The sequence below is a fragment of the Oncorhynchus kisutch genome, linkage group LG28 (genome assembly GCF_002021735.2).
Source record: "Oncorhynchus kisutch isolate 150728-3 linkage group LG28, Okis_V2, whole genome shotgun sequence".
In the NCBI taxonomy this organism is placed as follows: Eukaryota; Metazoa; Chordata; class Actinopteri; order Salmoniformes; family Salmonidae; genus Oncorhynchus; species Oncorhynchus kisutch.
The window spans coordinates 37436625-37453366 of NC_034201.2; the positions used below are offsets into that span (position 1 = coordinate 37436625).

Sequence of the window (16742 nt, forward strand, 5' to 3'; positions counted from 1 at the left end):
TGCTCTGCAGTGGGAGGTGATTGGCTGAGGTTGTCCTGCCCACATCATTCATAACACAGCCAGAACAGCTTTGGATATGATGTTGAGTACCTGCTCACAAAGATATTTGGAATATGTTCATATTTTTTACCGTCAGAGTAGAAAGACTGAAGGGCTTTTGTGAGTTTGTTGGCCAGGAGTACCATAACATTTTAGGACACAGAAATGTTTGCTGGATGTCCATGCTCCCTGCTCTAGAAAGGGTGCTGAAAATGTGCCATTGAAATCCTTTTTTTTTTTTTTTCTGAAGACAAATGCCCTGTTGTCCTGTGAACAATGTTCGAAGATCCACTGACTGAACTTTGGCTGGCCTTTGTCCATGGAAACCTGACCGTATTCAGTGACACGATCAAGATGCTTGGAGGCCAGGACCACTGTGCTGTGGAGTCCGCTGCAATTCTGAGAAACATTGAGGCAAAATTGACTGATGACAACTTCATTCCAGTTTTGGTCAGAGGACTTCTGAGAGAACTAGAGGACAATGGAGACATGTCTAAAGAGAGCTTTCTCAAACCATCCCAATCATTCTTCACTACGGCTGTGAACTACTTGCAAGCATGGGGAAAGCACACAGATCATCTAAAAGATTGACATTGTCTCCTTTTAAAAAGGCAACCTCAGCGTGAAGAGATCCAGAAGGCAGCAGGCACACTGCAGTAAAAATGCCCCAATGTGACCATCAATGAGGATGCATTGTTTGACAAGGTTACTGGCCTGTAAGAGTTCCTAAAGGGAGGATTGCTTGAAGAATGGAAAGCATCTGAGACACCGCTTAGTCAGAGATGGAGCACGGTGGTTACCCACTTCAAAGAGAATGACATCCCACACACTAACCTGGCTAGATTAGCGTCTGTTGTCATGTGCTTACCTGGAAGTAATGCACCAGTCGAGAGAGTGTTCTCCCAAATGAATGCTCTATGGACAGCAGCAAGAAATAGGTTCACTGTTCCTACCACCAAGGCCATGCTTATTGTGAAGACAAAGTTAAACCTCCCCTGCCAGGAGTTCATGGAGAAGCTGGCCAAAGACAGCAATCCTGAAGAAAATACATTCTTCTGAGAAATATACAAATTAGGTTGGTATAAGTATATTATGTAGTTACCAATCTCATCAGCATCTTATTTCTTTATTATGTATTTCACATATACTATTGTCTGTTTTTTCAATTTTGCTCATGTTCTCTTCTGCTCTTATTCTACCCAGACTACCAGGACCACTGAATGGCTGTTCAGATCAGTTCTACCCAGACTACCAGGACCACTGAATGGCTGTTCAGATCAGTTCTACCCAGACTACCAGGACCACTGAATGGCTGTTCAGATCGGACAGTTCTGTCTTGTCTGTAGTGGTTCTGTAGTATAGTTGTTTTCTCTATCACAGTGTGCCTGTTAGACTAAATACATGAACCCGGAATTGTCCCTTCTTTTTTTTACATAATAACATTGGATATTTTAATGATATATTGACCACCAAACTGGAAATGTCCCCGGTTTTCATTTCAGAAATCTGGTCACCTTCCACTAGACACAGTCTACATGCTCAATGCAGCACATGCAACAATGTTGATGACAACGATGTTGTTTCCACTTTGATCTTAATATAAATCCACAAGCGTTCTACAATTACAATATTAGTTTGTGCTTCTTACATCTGCAAACAACTAGTTCGTATTTTCTTAGTAAGTTAAGCTAAATCATGTTAGCCACTAATGCTCATCGCTAGTTAGCTGGCTGAGTCAGCGCAAACGTAGCTAGCTACTGCAGCCTGATATCAGTACTGGTGGAGGCCTAAATCAGCATGTTGTTTGTACAACAGTATCTTCTAAATCAAAGAGGAAAAGGCGAAGCATGAATATGTTGGCTATATGAATAAAGCCAAAAAGTATAGTGTCCCCTAGGAAACTCTGACCATCACTTTGGTTCCTACCCTGTCACAATAACTCGTCCATGGCATTTTCATTCGTTGTCATGTCACACAACACTGTATTCAAAGTGCCCACTATAATTTATAATCTAACTATAGAATTATAATAAACATTCTATTTCCATGATTCCAAAAGTTCACCCAAGCGGTTCAAAATAATTTGAGAAATACCACAACATAATATTTTGGCCACATCGCCCAGCCCTAAGAAAGAGCGAGAGATAAGCAATAGGTGGTTATCCAGGCCCATCAATGCATTCAGCCTATAGTAGTGTTGTATTTCCATACCGATACCAGGTTTAGTATCATGATACTCGATACCATCACGATACTCAATATCCCAATAAAAATGCCATAATAGCCAAAGTTCAAACAGATAAACTCAGCTTCTGCTCTGTTCAATCGTTGGGCATCTTTAGAGTTACATATCAATACATTTCAAATTTTTTATGTCAATATTTTATAAATAGTCATGTATGCATTAATTAATTAAATTATACAATCATAAAATCAATTTGAATGAGTTTTTACCAATCTATCTACAAAACAACATAATGGTAATCCTTTATTCAATGGTAAATCTCTTATTGGTAAACTGGGTAAATCAAGATGTAGCCTAGGTCTATTCACAATACAGGTGGATGTATATTATTCAAAAGGAGTGCATTGAGTTAATGAGCTCGTTTTAGCTGATTTCATGGAGCTACAGATGACAAACAATCCCTTCCATTTAGGACTTATATTATTGGCAACTGCTAGGAGAACATATTTTATAGTACTGATCAACAACAATTGTATAGAAGAAGCCATCTCTTCTTTTTTTAAAGTGTGCTCTTTCTTTTAGGAAAGCAATGACGTCATTAGCAAGGCAGAGCGTGGCTGTGGAATCTGACTATGGAATTTAGTGGAACCTAGACGGGAGGCGCGGGAGATGAAAAAGTGACCGTTTTTGGTGACAATCAGCATATTTTGCATTACGGTTTGCACATTATCACAAACAAAGTACTTGGTTAGTGAATTCAGCTGTAAGCAGGCAAAGACAGCTAGCCTACAATTAAAGCTGAAAGCTACCGGTATCGTCTTGTAAAAGTGTTGTAGCCTGTATGGACATTGTTTTGTGAACAGTAATGAACAGCTTCAACATTTCTACATGCCGTGTTGCATTATTCAAGTGTGTTAACTTCTGTGCAGCGTAGGGTTGGGTTGTATCCAGATTGTTATCTTGTCATAGTGTTTCTGTATCATACTGTGGAATACAGTATTACCAGAAGTGCACACAAGGGGCACTATTTAAAATAAAATAAAAATCCACTTTTTTTTTATGCCCAAAACAATTTAAACAACAGAGACCTTGGACCAGGAAGGGAAGGCATGTATCTGCTGTAAACAAGAAGCTTGATCTTAACATATAGCCATCATTTATCATTCCTTTATTTGACACATCTTAGATTTCTTATAGTTACAGAGCATTCGGAAAGTATTCAAACCCATTTGACTTTTTCCACATTTTGTTACGTTACAGCCTTATTTTAAAATGGATTAAATTACCTTTTTTTCCCTCATCAATCTACACACAATATCCCATGATGACAAAGCGAAAACAGGCTTTTAGAAATGTTTGTAAATGTATTATTTACATGTATTCAGACCCTTTGCTATGAGACTCGAAATTGAGCTCAGGTGCATCCTGTTTCCTGTGATCAGCCTTAAGATGTTTCTACAACTTGATTGGAGTCCACAGGTGGTAAACTCAATTGATTGGACATGATTTGGAAAAGCACACACCTGTCTGTATAAATTAGATGACAGTGTATGTCAGAGCACAAACCAAGCCATGAGGTCGAAGGAAATGTCCGTAGAGCTCCGAGACAGGATTGTGTCGAGGTAATGATATCGGCACCGGAGGGGATGGCTGACGTTTTTATGGGCTCCTAACCAACTGTGCTATTTATTTAAAACATTTTTGCATTGTTTGTAACTTCTTGCTGCTACTGTCTCTTATGACCGAAAAGAGCTTCTGGACATCAGAACATTGTTTACTCACCTCGAACTGAACAAAGATTTTTTTCTTTAATGAGTCTGACGTGAAGGATATACTGCTCTCCGGAGACCAGTCCCAAATCCCTGTCATTTCCGTGAAGAAAAGGCGGAGATACAGAGGGAGAAGGTCAATGGTCGAGACCATTCTACCAACAGGACATTAAAAACTGTAATATCTTACGTTTCACAGAGTCGTAGCAGAACGACATAGATAATGTAGAGCTGGCTGGATCTTGGACTTCCTGATGGGCCACCCCAATGTAGTAAGGGTAGGCGACAACACATCTGCCACGCTGATCCTCAAAATCGGGGCCCCTCAGGGGTGCGTGCTTAGTCTCCTCCTGTACTCCCTGTTCACCCATGACTGTGTGGCCAGGCACAGCTCCAACACCATCATTAAGTTTGCTGATAACACAAGTGGTAGGCCTGACAACGATGAGACAGCTTATAGGGAGGAGGTCAGAGACCTGACCGTGTGGTGCCAGGACAAAAACCTCTTCCTCAATGTGAGCAAGACCAAGGAGATGATCGAGAACTACTGGAAAAGGAGGGCCGAACAGGCCCCCATTAATATCGACTGGGCTGTAGCGGAGCGGGTCGAGAGTTTAAAGTTCCTTGGTGTCCACATCACCAACAAACTATCATGGTCCAAACATTCCAAGACAGTTGTGAAGAGGGCACGACAACACATTTCCCCCTCAGCAGACTGAAAAGATTTGGCATGGGTGCCCAGATCCTCCAAAAGTTGTACAGCTGCACCAGACAGCATTCTGATCGGTTGCATCACAGCTTGGTATGGCAACTGCTCGCCATCCGACCATTAGGCACAACAGAGGGTAGTGCGTACCTACAGTATATCACAAAAGTGAGTACACCCCTCACATTTTTGTAAATATTTGAGTATATCTTTTCATGTGACAACACTGAAGAAAGGACACTTTGCTACAATGTAAAGTAGTGAGTGTACAGCTTGTATAACAGTGTAAATTTGCTGTCCCCTCAAAATAACTCAGCCATTATTGTCTAAACCGCTGGCAACAAAAGTGAGTACACCCCTAAGTGAAAATGTCCAAATTGGGCCCAATTAGCCATTTTCCCTCCCCGGTGTCATGTGACTCGTTAGTGTTACAAGGTCTCAGGTGTGAATGGGGAGCAGGTGTGTTAAATTTGGTGTCATCGCTCTCACACTCCCTCATACTGACTGGTCACTGGAAGTTCAACATGGCACCTCATGGCAAATAACTCTCTGAGGATCTGAAAAAAATAATTGTTGCTCTACATAAAGATGACCTGAGCTATAAGAAGATTGCCAAGGCCCACTTTTGTGATATACCGTATATACTAGGGCGGTGTCAGAGAAAGGCCCAAAAAATGGTCTAAAATTCTAGTCATAGACTGTTCTCTCTGCTACCGCACGGCAAGCAGTACAGGAGCAGCCAAGTCTGTATATAGCATCATTATTGTTATGTCATTTAATTGTGTTACTTTTTATTTTTTACTTTAGTTTATTTATTACTTTAGTTTAATATTTATTAAGTAAATATTTTTCTTAACTCCCTTTCTTGAACTGCATTGTTGGTTAAGGGCTTGTAAGTAAGCATTTCACGGTAAGGTCTACTACACCTGTTGTATTCATCATTTCACGGTAAGGTCTACTACACCTGTTGTATTCATCATTTCACTGTAAGGTCTACTACACCTGTTGTATTCAGCATTTCACTGTAAGGTCTACTACACCTGTTGTATTCGACGCATGTGACAAATGAAATTTGATTGGGCATTTCTGCAGCATTGAAGGTCCCCAAGAACACAGCGGCCTCCATCATTCTTAAAGGGAAGAGGTTTGGAACCACCAAGACCCGTCCCAGAGCTGGCCGCCCAGCCAAACTGAGCAATCGGGGAGAAGGGCTTTGGTCAGGGAGGTGACCAAGAAATTGATGGTCTGTCTGATGGAGCTCCAGAGTTCATCTGTTGAGATGGGAGAATCTTCCAGAAGGACAACCATCTCTGCAGCACTCCACCAATCAGCCCTTAATGGTACAGTGGCCAGATGGAAGCCACTCCTCAGTAAAAGGCACATGACAGCCCCCTTGGAGTTTGCCAAAAGGCACCTAAAGACTCTCAGACCATGAGAAAGAAGATTCTCTGGTCTGATGAAACCAAGATTGAACTCTCTGGCCTGAATGCCAAGTGCCACATCTGGATAAAACCTGGCACCATCCCTATGGTGAAACATGGTGGTGGCAGCATCATACTATGGGGATGTAATTCAGCGGCAGGGACTGTGAAATTAGTCAGGATCGAGGGAAAGATGAACGGAGCAAAATACAGAGAGATCTTTGATGAAAACTTGCTCCAGAGCGCTCAGGACCTCAGACTAGGGCAAAGGTTCACCTTCCAACAGAACAACGACCATAAGCACACAGCCAAGACAATGCAGGAGTGCCTTCGGGACAAGTCTCTGAATGTCCTTGGGTCAGGGCTCGGACTTGAACCAAGGTATCCCATGTTGTGGGTAGAAAACATCTGGTTGACATCACTATAAGCACATTACAGGGCTGTCATTTTTACCTGCGATCAAATAAAATTAGCAACTTATTAGAGGCACATTTGATTGAATCTGTGGACTAATTACCACATCAGGAGATCCTATAGTGAAATCTTGCTATTTAAATCAGCTCATTATCAAGACACCTTGACTGCTCAAATTCGCTGAATGTTCAAATTCTTAGGCTTACAGAATCAATGAACCTGGAAGACCACTCAGCAGCAGCATGGCTGTTTAATCCACACAGCAAATACAGAAATCACAGCCCCTGAGGCTTCTCTGCTCCCTCTCCCCTCTCCCTGGCTGGCTCATTTATTTGATCTTTATTTATCTAGGCAAGTCAGTTAAGAACAAATTCTTATTTTCAATGACAGCCTAGGAACAGTGGGTTAACTGCCCACTGAACAACAGATTTTGACCTTGTCAGCTCAGGGATTCGATCTTGCAACCTTCCGGTTACTAGTCCAACGCTCTAACCACTAGGCTATCTGCCACCCCGCTCATTAAACCAGTGAGCGTTGCAAATTAAAAAGAGCTCCTTGTCATGTGCCACACCACTGGGAAAACCGCTCTACTTGAACACTTCCTACTTCCTGCTCAACTCAACTAGTGTATTAAGGGGTGTATTAACTAGGGGTGTATTAACTATCCTGCAGCAGCCCTCAAGTCACTACTGTTCAAACAATCAGGGTGACCTGAGTCTGATCACATAACATTGGCTGCCATTTTCTGTTCATTTCCCGGCGATTCTACAACCCAGCAGGTGACCTACTGCACACGGCCATAAGGGGATATAGAGGAAGCTACCTACGTTAACCACAACCCCAGCCATCCAACCAGCTAGACAGGGGTAGTGGTGGTGCTAGAGGTAGTGCAGAGGGAAGATCTCTGGAAGCTTGTGATCACTACATTTACTAGGCCGAGCTCAATCCACTACTGTTTGTTAGTGTACACTCAGAAATGCCGATTTTATAGAGACAGAAGACGCGGGTGGGGTGGGGTTGGCGCGTCACTCAGCAGCAGCAGGTATGCATCACAAATTCCCTTGGTAGTGCACTACTTTTTTAACAAGGTTCATTGGGCCCATTATAAAGTAGTGTATGATTAAGGGAATAGGGTTCTATTTGGGACGCACCCCCGAAATACAATCCTCCAGAGGAGGATAGAATTGAATTTCAAATAGCCAGTTAACAACGCATTACAGCATATAGAGAGCTGAGATGTTGAGCTGTGATAACCTGATAATGCCCGGGCCCACACATGCATCCTTCGGTCTAACAGCGGCAGGGCTGCGTGACAAACACAGGCATCACTCAATCTGAAGGCCCTGTGGCTAAGTGGAGGGCCCGAATGGAAGAGGAGCTCTAGATGCATCGATCTGCGCTTTGAGGTCATTAGCCCTACCCATGCCCGACATTCAGGCCCTACCCTACCCAGGCCCGACATTCAGGCCCTACCCTACCCAGGCCCGACATTCAGGCCCTACCCTACCCAGGCCCGATTGCTTCTGCCAAATTTAAAGCCCTGCCTGAAACCCAAAATCAGAAATAACTGTCACTCGCTCCAAGCATGCAGGCAGCTCCGTGTGTGCAGGCACTCGCTCCATGCGTGCAGGCAGCTCGCTCTACATGCACTCTGCTCATGGTGTCTCTGAGTCAGTGAGTAGCCATAGCAACGGCTCAGGCTTCTCTTGGGCTGCTCTGCTCAACGAAGAAAGGAGAGAGCAGTGAGCTGTAAGCTACTTTTCATCACAGACAAAACTCAAGCAACATTATTTTCTGTGAAATAATCTCTCCTGTCTTATATTTGACGAGGTAGAAGCACTTCTGACACCACGTTATGATCTTAGTCAGATGTGACTGTACTGTGCAGCAGAGCACGAGCAAATGGCTCAGCTTCAAAATGTTAGTGATCAATTTAGTGATACCCGAGGCCTACCAGTAGCCTAGTTATTGATGAAAAAAAACAGCCCCTACCCAGCCCTAACCTGATGTAGTGTTGGGGCCGGTCAGGCTCAGGTCAAATAGCAGAGCTCTACCACAGAGGGTGTGGGTGCAGTGTGTGTGTGTGTGTGTGGCCCAGGGGACTACTGAGTGTGACTGCCCTGCTCAGCCTCCATCTCCAACCGGTTAATTAAATCAGCCATTTGGACCTGGTTAGCTGCCTGCCTCCCTCCACTCTACTCTGCTTCACACAACACAAGCCTTAACTGGTGGAGCCCAGATAGTTTTCTATGGGGACGCTGCATGGGGCATCCTGAGGAAACAGGATAGGGCAGGATACCCCTGGATTCTCAGAGGAGGAGAGCTAGGACCGAACTGTATATGGATGAGTCATAGTACTGAAACATCATTCAGCCATTAAGCCTTTTCATCGTTTGCTCAATTGATGACCCAGGCAGACTGGATTTTGTAAACCATACAGGATGGACAGGCAGAGCAACACACATACATCATTACAACATCAATCAATCCACACACTAACAAACTCCCCGGCCCAGCCAGCCACTCACCCTCTCTAGGTCCTGGCGTAGGTGTGTGAACAGTTTGAGGCGTCGGTACAGCACGTCCTGCTCCTGCTGAGCCAGGTTATCTACCTCGTCTCTTTTCAGCGTCACCAGCGGACGGTTGAAGTTGGACTTCCTCCTCAGCTTCCAGAATTGGTACAGGAAGTCCACGTGGGCGTCCGGCAGGCCCAGGCTCTCCGCCACGTTTTTGGGGTCCACCAGGCGGTAGAACTCGTCCTCCAGCTCCTGTAGTTTCTGTTTGCGCTGGCTGGCCTTCTCTCTCTCCATCTGGTCCCGGTCTGGACGCTCCACAGGTGGCAGCTCGCTGGCCGCTTGGTGGTGTTCCGGCCCGGCGTTGGCTCTGTGCTCGTTGCCGTGTCCGGCCCAGTCCGTTTTACTGCTGGCACCAGCGCAGTGGGCGCCGTTGGTGTGGTTACTGTTACCAGTCATGGTGTTGGTGTGGTTACTGTTGCCTGCGACAGCGGCAGCGTGGTTACTGTTGCCGGTAGTGCTGCTGTGCTCCAGGCAGTATGATTTGAAGCGCACCTCGTCGTTCTCAGCCAGGATGGTACGCATCTCCAGGCCGTGGTCAAACGAGCAGGTCACATGGAAGGCCACAATACAGGAGGGCATGGAGCACTTGGGAAGGAGGGAGGAGAGTTACATATTTACATACGAGTCACATCAACACGGCTTAAGAATTGTTAAACACATAAAGATGACAAGGTACACAGTCACAACAATAGTTTTTCTCTGATGATGTTTGCCTCACACAAACAGAAACGTGTTAATGATTGCTAAGCAACACTGTCACAACTCCTTCCTCTGCCACCACAGTGTGCGTGACAAAGAATGTGCTCAGAGAAATGTCTGTTCTGGAAAACTTCTTCTAACTGTCTGCCTCTGTCTGGTCTATCCCAGACAGACAGGCGCTCTTGTCCTGTTGGCAACACGGTCAAAACAAACATTGGTTCCCATATTGTCACAAACCCTGATCTGTCTGTACCTCCCTCATAACAACCAGTTTAAATCAAACCTCTGTTCTTGCCTTTCCTCAGGCCTATCCATTTCAAACCTCAGACTGGTCCCATGACGTGATGGGGGGAGGAGGGGGGATGGGGGGGGGATGGGGGGGGGGTGAAGGAGGGATGGGGGGAGGAAGGATGGGCGTGAAGGAGGGATGGGGGAGGAGGAGGGATGGGGAAGGAAGGATGGGGTGAAGGAGGGATGGGGAGGAAGGATGGGGTGAAGGAAGGATGGGGGTGAAGGAGGGATGGGAGGAGGAAGGATGAGGTGAAGGAGGGATGGGGGAAGGAGGGATGGGGGAGGAGGGGGGATGGGGGAGGAAGGAAGGATGGGGGTGAAGGAGGGATGGGGGTGAAGGAGGGATGGGGGGAGGAAGGATGGGGTGAAGGAGGGATGGGGAAGGAGGGATGGGGGAGGAAGGATGGGGGTGAAGGAGGGATGGGGGGAGGAGGGATGGGGGGAGGAAGGATGGGGTGAAGGAGGGATGGGGGGAGGAAGAATGGGGGGAAGGAGGGATTGGGGAGGAGGAGGGATGGGGGAGGAAGGATGGGGGAAGGGGGAGGAGGGATGGGGGAGGAAGGAGGGGGGGGGGGAAGGGAGGCTAGTAGTGTTTTCCATTCCATCAGAGAGGCCTACATTTTCTAAGGGCCTGGGATGACAATGACGAGCATGCTCAAGGACTGAGTCCCAAATGGTACTCGTTATAGTGCACTACAGAGGCCAAACTCACAATGTAGTGCACTATGCAGGGATTAGGATGCCATTTGTGACATCTCTCTTTCCTTCGCTCTCTACATAGACAGAGAGGAGCCCACTTCACTCCGACTCAGTCCTCTTCCCATTCCAAAGCATTCTTTCTCGCCATCTCTCCCTCCCCCCATCACAGTAAAATATCCCACTTATCTCAGTAGCTGTCTCTCCTGAGGGTTTGGAGCCCCTCTGGTTCTGTCTGCCATGACGAGGAGAGAGAAGCCACAACTGGAAATCACTATTCCTCAACTCTTCAGCCTGCAGATTGGTAATGCCCTCAATAGCAGCTCCCCACACTGACTAGCATTGTCTGGCCGCCGGACATTAAATGGAAGTAGTTCTCTCCAGTCCAAATATATGACAGTCTGTCTGGTGGATAGAGGATACTGATACTGTACACGCTCCGATGCTTTACTGGAAACTCACTAGACCTCATCACCTTAATGCCAATGTTATGGGAGTACCAGATCCTTAGTGTAGATCCCAAAAGGCACTATATTCCCTATATAGTACACTAATTAAAGCAGCCATCAGGGACACATTATTGATGAGCTACATCATAACTTATTAGTTCATGAATCAAATAATCCACCAATAAAACATGAAATCATAATTTGTCAGACAGTGATTCAACACGTGTGGTTAGTTAGTGCAACCGGTTTCAGTTGTTTGGTGTCAAACGAGCACAGCTTGACATCAGGGGACGTGCTGATTCTTTCTGAGCAACATCACCTGCTATCTCTCTAAGTCCTATTTGTTCACGCCAAACGTACTGGTATTTTAATATGAACAGTATATGACGATATGTGCCGCTAATGAGGAACTCATTTTCACACCTTCAGGGCATCTTTAACAGCCGAAGGAGCACTGGCACACTAAAATGAAAAAGTGTTACTGGAGTGTGAGTGTTAAGTATTGTGATATCGTATTGAGAGGTCCCTGGCTATTCCTAGCCCTAGTGTGTGTGTGTGTGTGTGTGTGTATGTATATCTCACCTGTATGCAGGTGCCCGTGTGTTCTCGACACAGGCTGCAGGACAGGGCCCAGCGGCTGGCGGGAATGTGGGACACCTTAGTAATGGGCTCCATCTTCTCTGGACAGCCTATACTCACCTGGATACAACACACACACACACACACAATGTCAACAAAGATGTGTCTTACGAGACGTTCATACAGACGGTCACATCACATACATGTATAGGGTTACCAGAGGAGTGTTTATAGAGTTTGTATAGATACTTATCAGGCACTGTGGTTCAGACTTTAATACAGATTGTAAGCAGTTCTTCTCCTGAATCGATTGAATTTCATGTTTTCTTTATATAGTCTATATGACCATCAGGATAAAGACGGCATTCTGCATGCTGAGTATTTCTAGACCCAGTACTGTGATCTCTTGAAGTGTCTTTCCCTTCCGGACAGGCTCCGATATTCATTCCCCCACATTCATATTCCTCACTCTGAAAATACTTTCTGTAAGCCTCACCTCTCATGTCAAATCAAATCAAATGTATTTATAAAGCCCTTCTTACATCAGCTGACATCTCAAAGTGCTGTACAGAAACCCAGCTTAAAATCCCAATCAGCAAGCAATGTGGGTGTAGAAGCATGCCCAGCCCTAATAACATCCAGACATTCCTGACATTCTCTCCTCTCCCTGACAATCCTGACATCCTCCATCTCCTCCTCTCCCTGACATCCTCCATCCCCTCCTCTGCCTGACATTCCTGACATCCTCTCCTCTCCCTGACAATCCTGACATCCTCCATCCCCTCCTCTGCCTGACATTCCTGACATCCTCTCCTCTCCCTGACATCCTCCATCCCCTCCTCTCCCTGACATCCTCCATCCCCTCCTCTCCCTGACAATCCTGACAAACTCCATCCCCTCCTCTTCTCTCCCTGACAATCTTGACATCCTGTCCTCTCCCTGATAATCCTGACATCCTCCATCCACCTCTTCTCTCCCTGACATCCTGTCCTCTCCCTGACAATCCTGAACTCCTCCATCCCCTCCTCTCCCTTACAATCCTGACATTATCCATCCCCTCCTCTTCCCTCCCTGACATCCTGTCCTCTCCCTGATAATCATGACATCCTCCATCCCCTCCTCTTCTCTCCCTGACAATCCTGACATTCTCCATCCTCTCCTCTCCCTGACAATCCTGAAATCCTCCATCCCCTCCTCTCCCTGACAATCCTGAAATCCCCCATCCCCTCCTCTCCCTGACAATCCTCCATCCCCTCCTCTCCCTGACAATCCATGAAATGCTGTGTGAATCGTCCCCATTCTGACTGCAACCATTGAACCAGGCGTTTCACACTGAGTGGAGGACTGTGATCCCTCGCTCCGCGCAGGCAGCACTCTAATTCCTTTCCCTGCCTCACTTTTGTCCTCTCTTGATTAGAATATCCAAGCTTTTTCAGCTTTAAAGAACTGTGTCTCTTTCGGAGTGTGCCTTTCTGTGTGTTTGTTTGTCTTTGAGTGTGTGTGTGTGTGTGTGTGTGTGTGTGTGTGTGTGTGTGTGTGTGTGTGTGTGTGAGACTTTCTCTGAGTGTGCGTGTGTGTGTTTGTGGTGCTTTTCAAATCACTCCTTCCGCTCATCCCGCCTCCAATTAGTTTATATTTCCAAAAGGCGATGAAAAGCTTTCATTTAAAGTGACAATTGGAAATGAGGATGAAATCAAATGAAAAGGCAGACATTTAAGTTGACCTTTTTTATGAGGGGGTTTGGAGGGCTGCTGAGAGAGTCACAGAGCCACGGGGAGGGAGGTTAGTGCTTTTGAAGACTAAGTGAGATACAGCCTCAGCTGTAGCCAGATCCTCTGAGTGACACAGTCAAAGTCTCAGCCTGTATGACTGCCAGAAGGAGTCCACTGTCTGAACAGAGCCGCTCTCACACTTCACACCTGTCAAATTCCCATCTCCGCGAAGATGTGTTATTAACCTACACCTTGTTGCCTGTGTCTTTAGTGCTGAGAGAGAGAGAGACCGCAGCAGCAATATGTCATTTATATTTAAAGAGGTGGGCGGTGGGAGTAAAACAAACTAGGGTTCTCACGATACCAGTATTGAGATACTAAGAGACCAGATTTTCCCAAGCAAAAAATGAAAACACAAAGCAGACTAAACTCTTTGGTGATTAAAAAACCTGCTGTATATAACATCATTTGTGTGCTATAGCTTGTTAAAGAAACATGTGATTCTGGGTGACAACATAAAGTTGCCTGTTTCCAACATTAGGAATGTTTCCCTTGAGAAAATTCAGTCCACTTCATGTTTTCTTTCCTTGCTACGATACCTCTGAGTATCGCCACACTGGTATTGTGACAACCATAAAACAAACACAGAACAATAACAACTAGTTCTATCAAGGGTGACAAACTACAATTATTACTAAAAGGTTTCAGGACCCCGAACGGCACTTCATTAACTGGGATCTAAGCTCTTAACGCCGGTTTGAGAAGCAGAACTAAGAGCATGTTAGTCTTAATGTCCCCGCAATGTTGATGCTCAAGGTGTGTGTGTCCTTGTCTGTTTGGAAGTGGGAGTGTGTGTATCTGCATACATGTGAATCATTGCTGGATCTAGAGTTTCTGGGTTTGAGTCCAGGCTCTGTCCCAACCGGCCGTGACCCGGAGACCCATGGGGCGGCACACAATTGGCCCAGCATCTCCGGGTTAGGGGAGGGTTTGGCCGGCAGGGATGTTCTTGTCCCATTGTGCACTAGCGACTCCTGTGGCAGGCCGGGCACAGTGCACGCCGACATGGTCGCCAGGTGCACGGTGTTTCCTCCGACACATTGGTGCGGCTGGCTTCCAGGGTAAGTGGGCATTGAGTCAAGAAGCAGTGCGGCTTCTGCAAAGCCATAGCCAATCAATAAATAACATAATAATAGTCGTAGGAAAGCCCTTTTGTGGGAAAGATTAATTCTGATTGGCTGGGCCTGGCTCACAAGTGGGTAGGTCTATGTCCTCCCAGGCCCATCCATGGCTGTGTCCCTGCCAAGTTAGGTGAAATACATTGATTATGGCCTAATTGATTTATTTCAAATGACTGATTTCCTTTTATGAACTGTAACTCATCAAAATCTTTGAAATTGTTGCATGTTGTGTTTATATTTTTGTTCAGTATATCTGACTTGTCTAGTTAAATAAAGGTTAAATATATATACATATATTTTAAATTAATAAACCCATATTAAATACACTTTGGATGGTGTATCAATACACCCAGTCACTACAACAGATACAGGCCTCCTTCATAAGTCAGTTGCTGAAGAGGAAGGAAACCATGAAGCCAATGGTGACTTAAAATGTTCAGCGTTTAATGGCTGTGATAGGAGAAAACTGAGGATGGATCAACAACATTGTAGTTACTCCACAGTACTAACCTAACTGACAAAGTGAAAAGAAGGAAGCCTGTACAGAAAAAAAATATTCCAAACATTCATCCTGTTTGCAATTAGAAACTAGTAAAATTGCTAAGAAATTAACTTTGTCCTGAATACAAAGCGTTATGTTTGGATCGAATCCAACAACACATTACTGAGTACCACACTTCTTATTTTCAAGCATGGTAGTGGCTGCATCATGTTATGGGTATGCTTGTCATCGGCAAGGACTGGGGAGTATTTTAGCTAAGCACAGGCAAAATCCTAGAGGAAAACCTGGTTCAGTCTTCTTTCGAACAGACACGGAGACAAATTCACCTTCAGCAGAACAATAACCTAAAACATAAAGCCAAACATACACTGGTGTTGCTTCCCAAGACGACATTAAATGTTCCTGAGTGGCCGTGTTACAGTTTGAAATAAATAAATAAATAATCAAATTTATTTGTCACATCAGATGTTACTGCAAGTGTAGTGAAATGCTTGTGCTTCTAGTTCTAACCATGAAGTAATATCTAACAAGTAATATAACCTAACAATTTCACAACAACTACCTTGTACACACAAGTGTAAAGAAATGAATACGAATATGTACATAAAAATATATGAATGAGTGATGCCCGAACGGCATAGGCAAGATGCAGTAGATGGTATAGAGTACAGTATATACATTTGAGATGAGTAATGTAGGGTATGTAAACATAACATAAAGTGGCATTGTTTAAAGTGGCAAGTGATACATTTAATTACATCAACATGGCAAGATGCAGTAGATGGTATAGAGTACAGTATATACATGAGATGAGAAATGTAGGGTATGTAAATATTATATAAAGAGGCTAGTGATAAATTGATTACATTATTAAAGTGGCTAGAGTTGAGTCAGTATGTTGGCAGCAGCCACTCAATGTTAGTGATGGCTGTTTAACAGTCTGATGGCCTTGAGATAGAAGCTGTTTTTCAGTCTCTCGGTCCCAGCTTTGATGCACCTGTACTGACCTCGCCTTCTGGATGATAGCGGGGTGAACAGGCAATGGCTCGGTTGGTTGTTGTCCTTGATGATCTTTTTGGCCTTCCTGTGACATCGGGTGCTGTAGGTGTCCTAGAGGGCAGGTAGTTTGCACCTGGTGATGCGTTGTGCAGACCTCACTACCCTCTGGAGAGCCTTACGGTTATGGGCGGAGCAGTTGCCGTATCAGGCGGTGATACAGCCCGACAGGATGCTCTTGATTGTGCATCTGTAAAAGTTTGTGTGTTTTTGGAGACAAGCTGAATTTCTTCAGCCTCCTGAGGTTGAAGAGCCGCTGCTGCGCCTTCTTCACCACGCTGTCTGTGTGGGTGGACCATTTGAGTTTGTCCGTGATGTGTACGCCGAGGAACTTAAAACTTTCCACCCTCTCCACTACTGTCCCGTCAATGTAGACAGGGGGCTGCTCCCTCTGCTGTTTCCTGAAGTCCACGATCATCTCCTTTGTTTTGTTTACATTGAGTGTGAGGTTATTTTCCGAACACCAC

General features: G+C 45.2%; 1 protein-coding gene and 1 long non-coding RNA gene across 5 annotated transcripts in view; one reads left to right on the forward strand and one right to left on the reverse strand.

Annotated features, from left to right (window-relative positions):
- LOC109873054 (protein Jade-1-like) overlaps window positions 1–16742 on the reverse strand; it is a 228137-nt gene that overhangs the window by 81011 nt on the left and 130384 nt on the right. For all 4 annotated transcript variants that reach the window (XM_031807570.1, XM_031807571.1, XM_031807572.1 and 1 more), the window contains 2 exons: window positions 11828–11944; window positions 9063–9695 (listed from right to left, as the gene is read on the reverse strand). In XM_031807570.1, the coding sequence (XP_031663430.1) occupies window positions 9063–9695; window positions 11828–11944 (750 nt within the window). The remainder of the gene's footprint in view (window positions 1–9062; window positions 9696–11827; window positions 11945–16742) is intronic.
- Window positions 53–3111, forward strand: LOC116358095 (uncharacterized). The gene is made up of 2 exons (XR_004205930.1): window positions 53–1114; window positions 1243–3111. It is a non-coding gene; the product is annotated as an uncharacterized LOC116358095 (long non-coding RNA).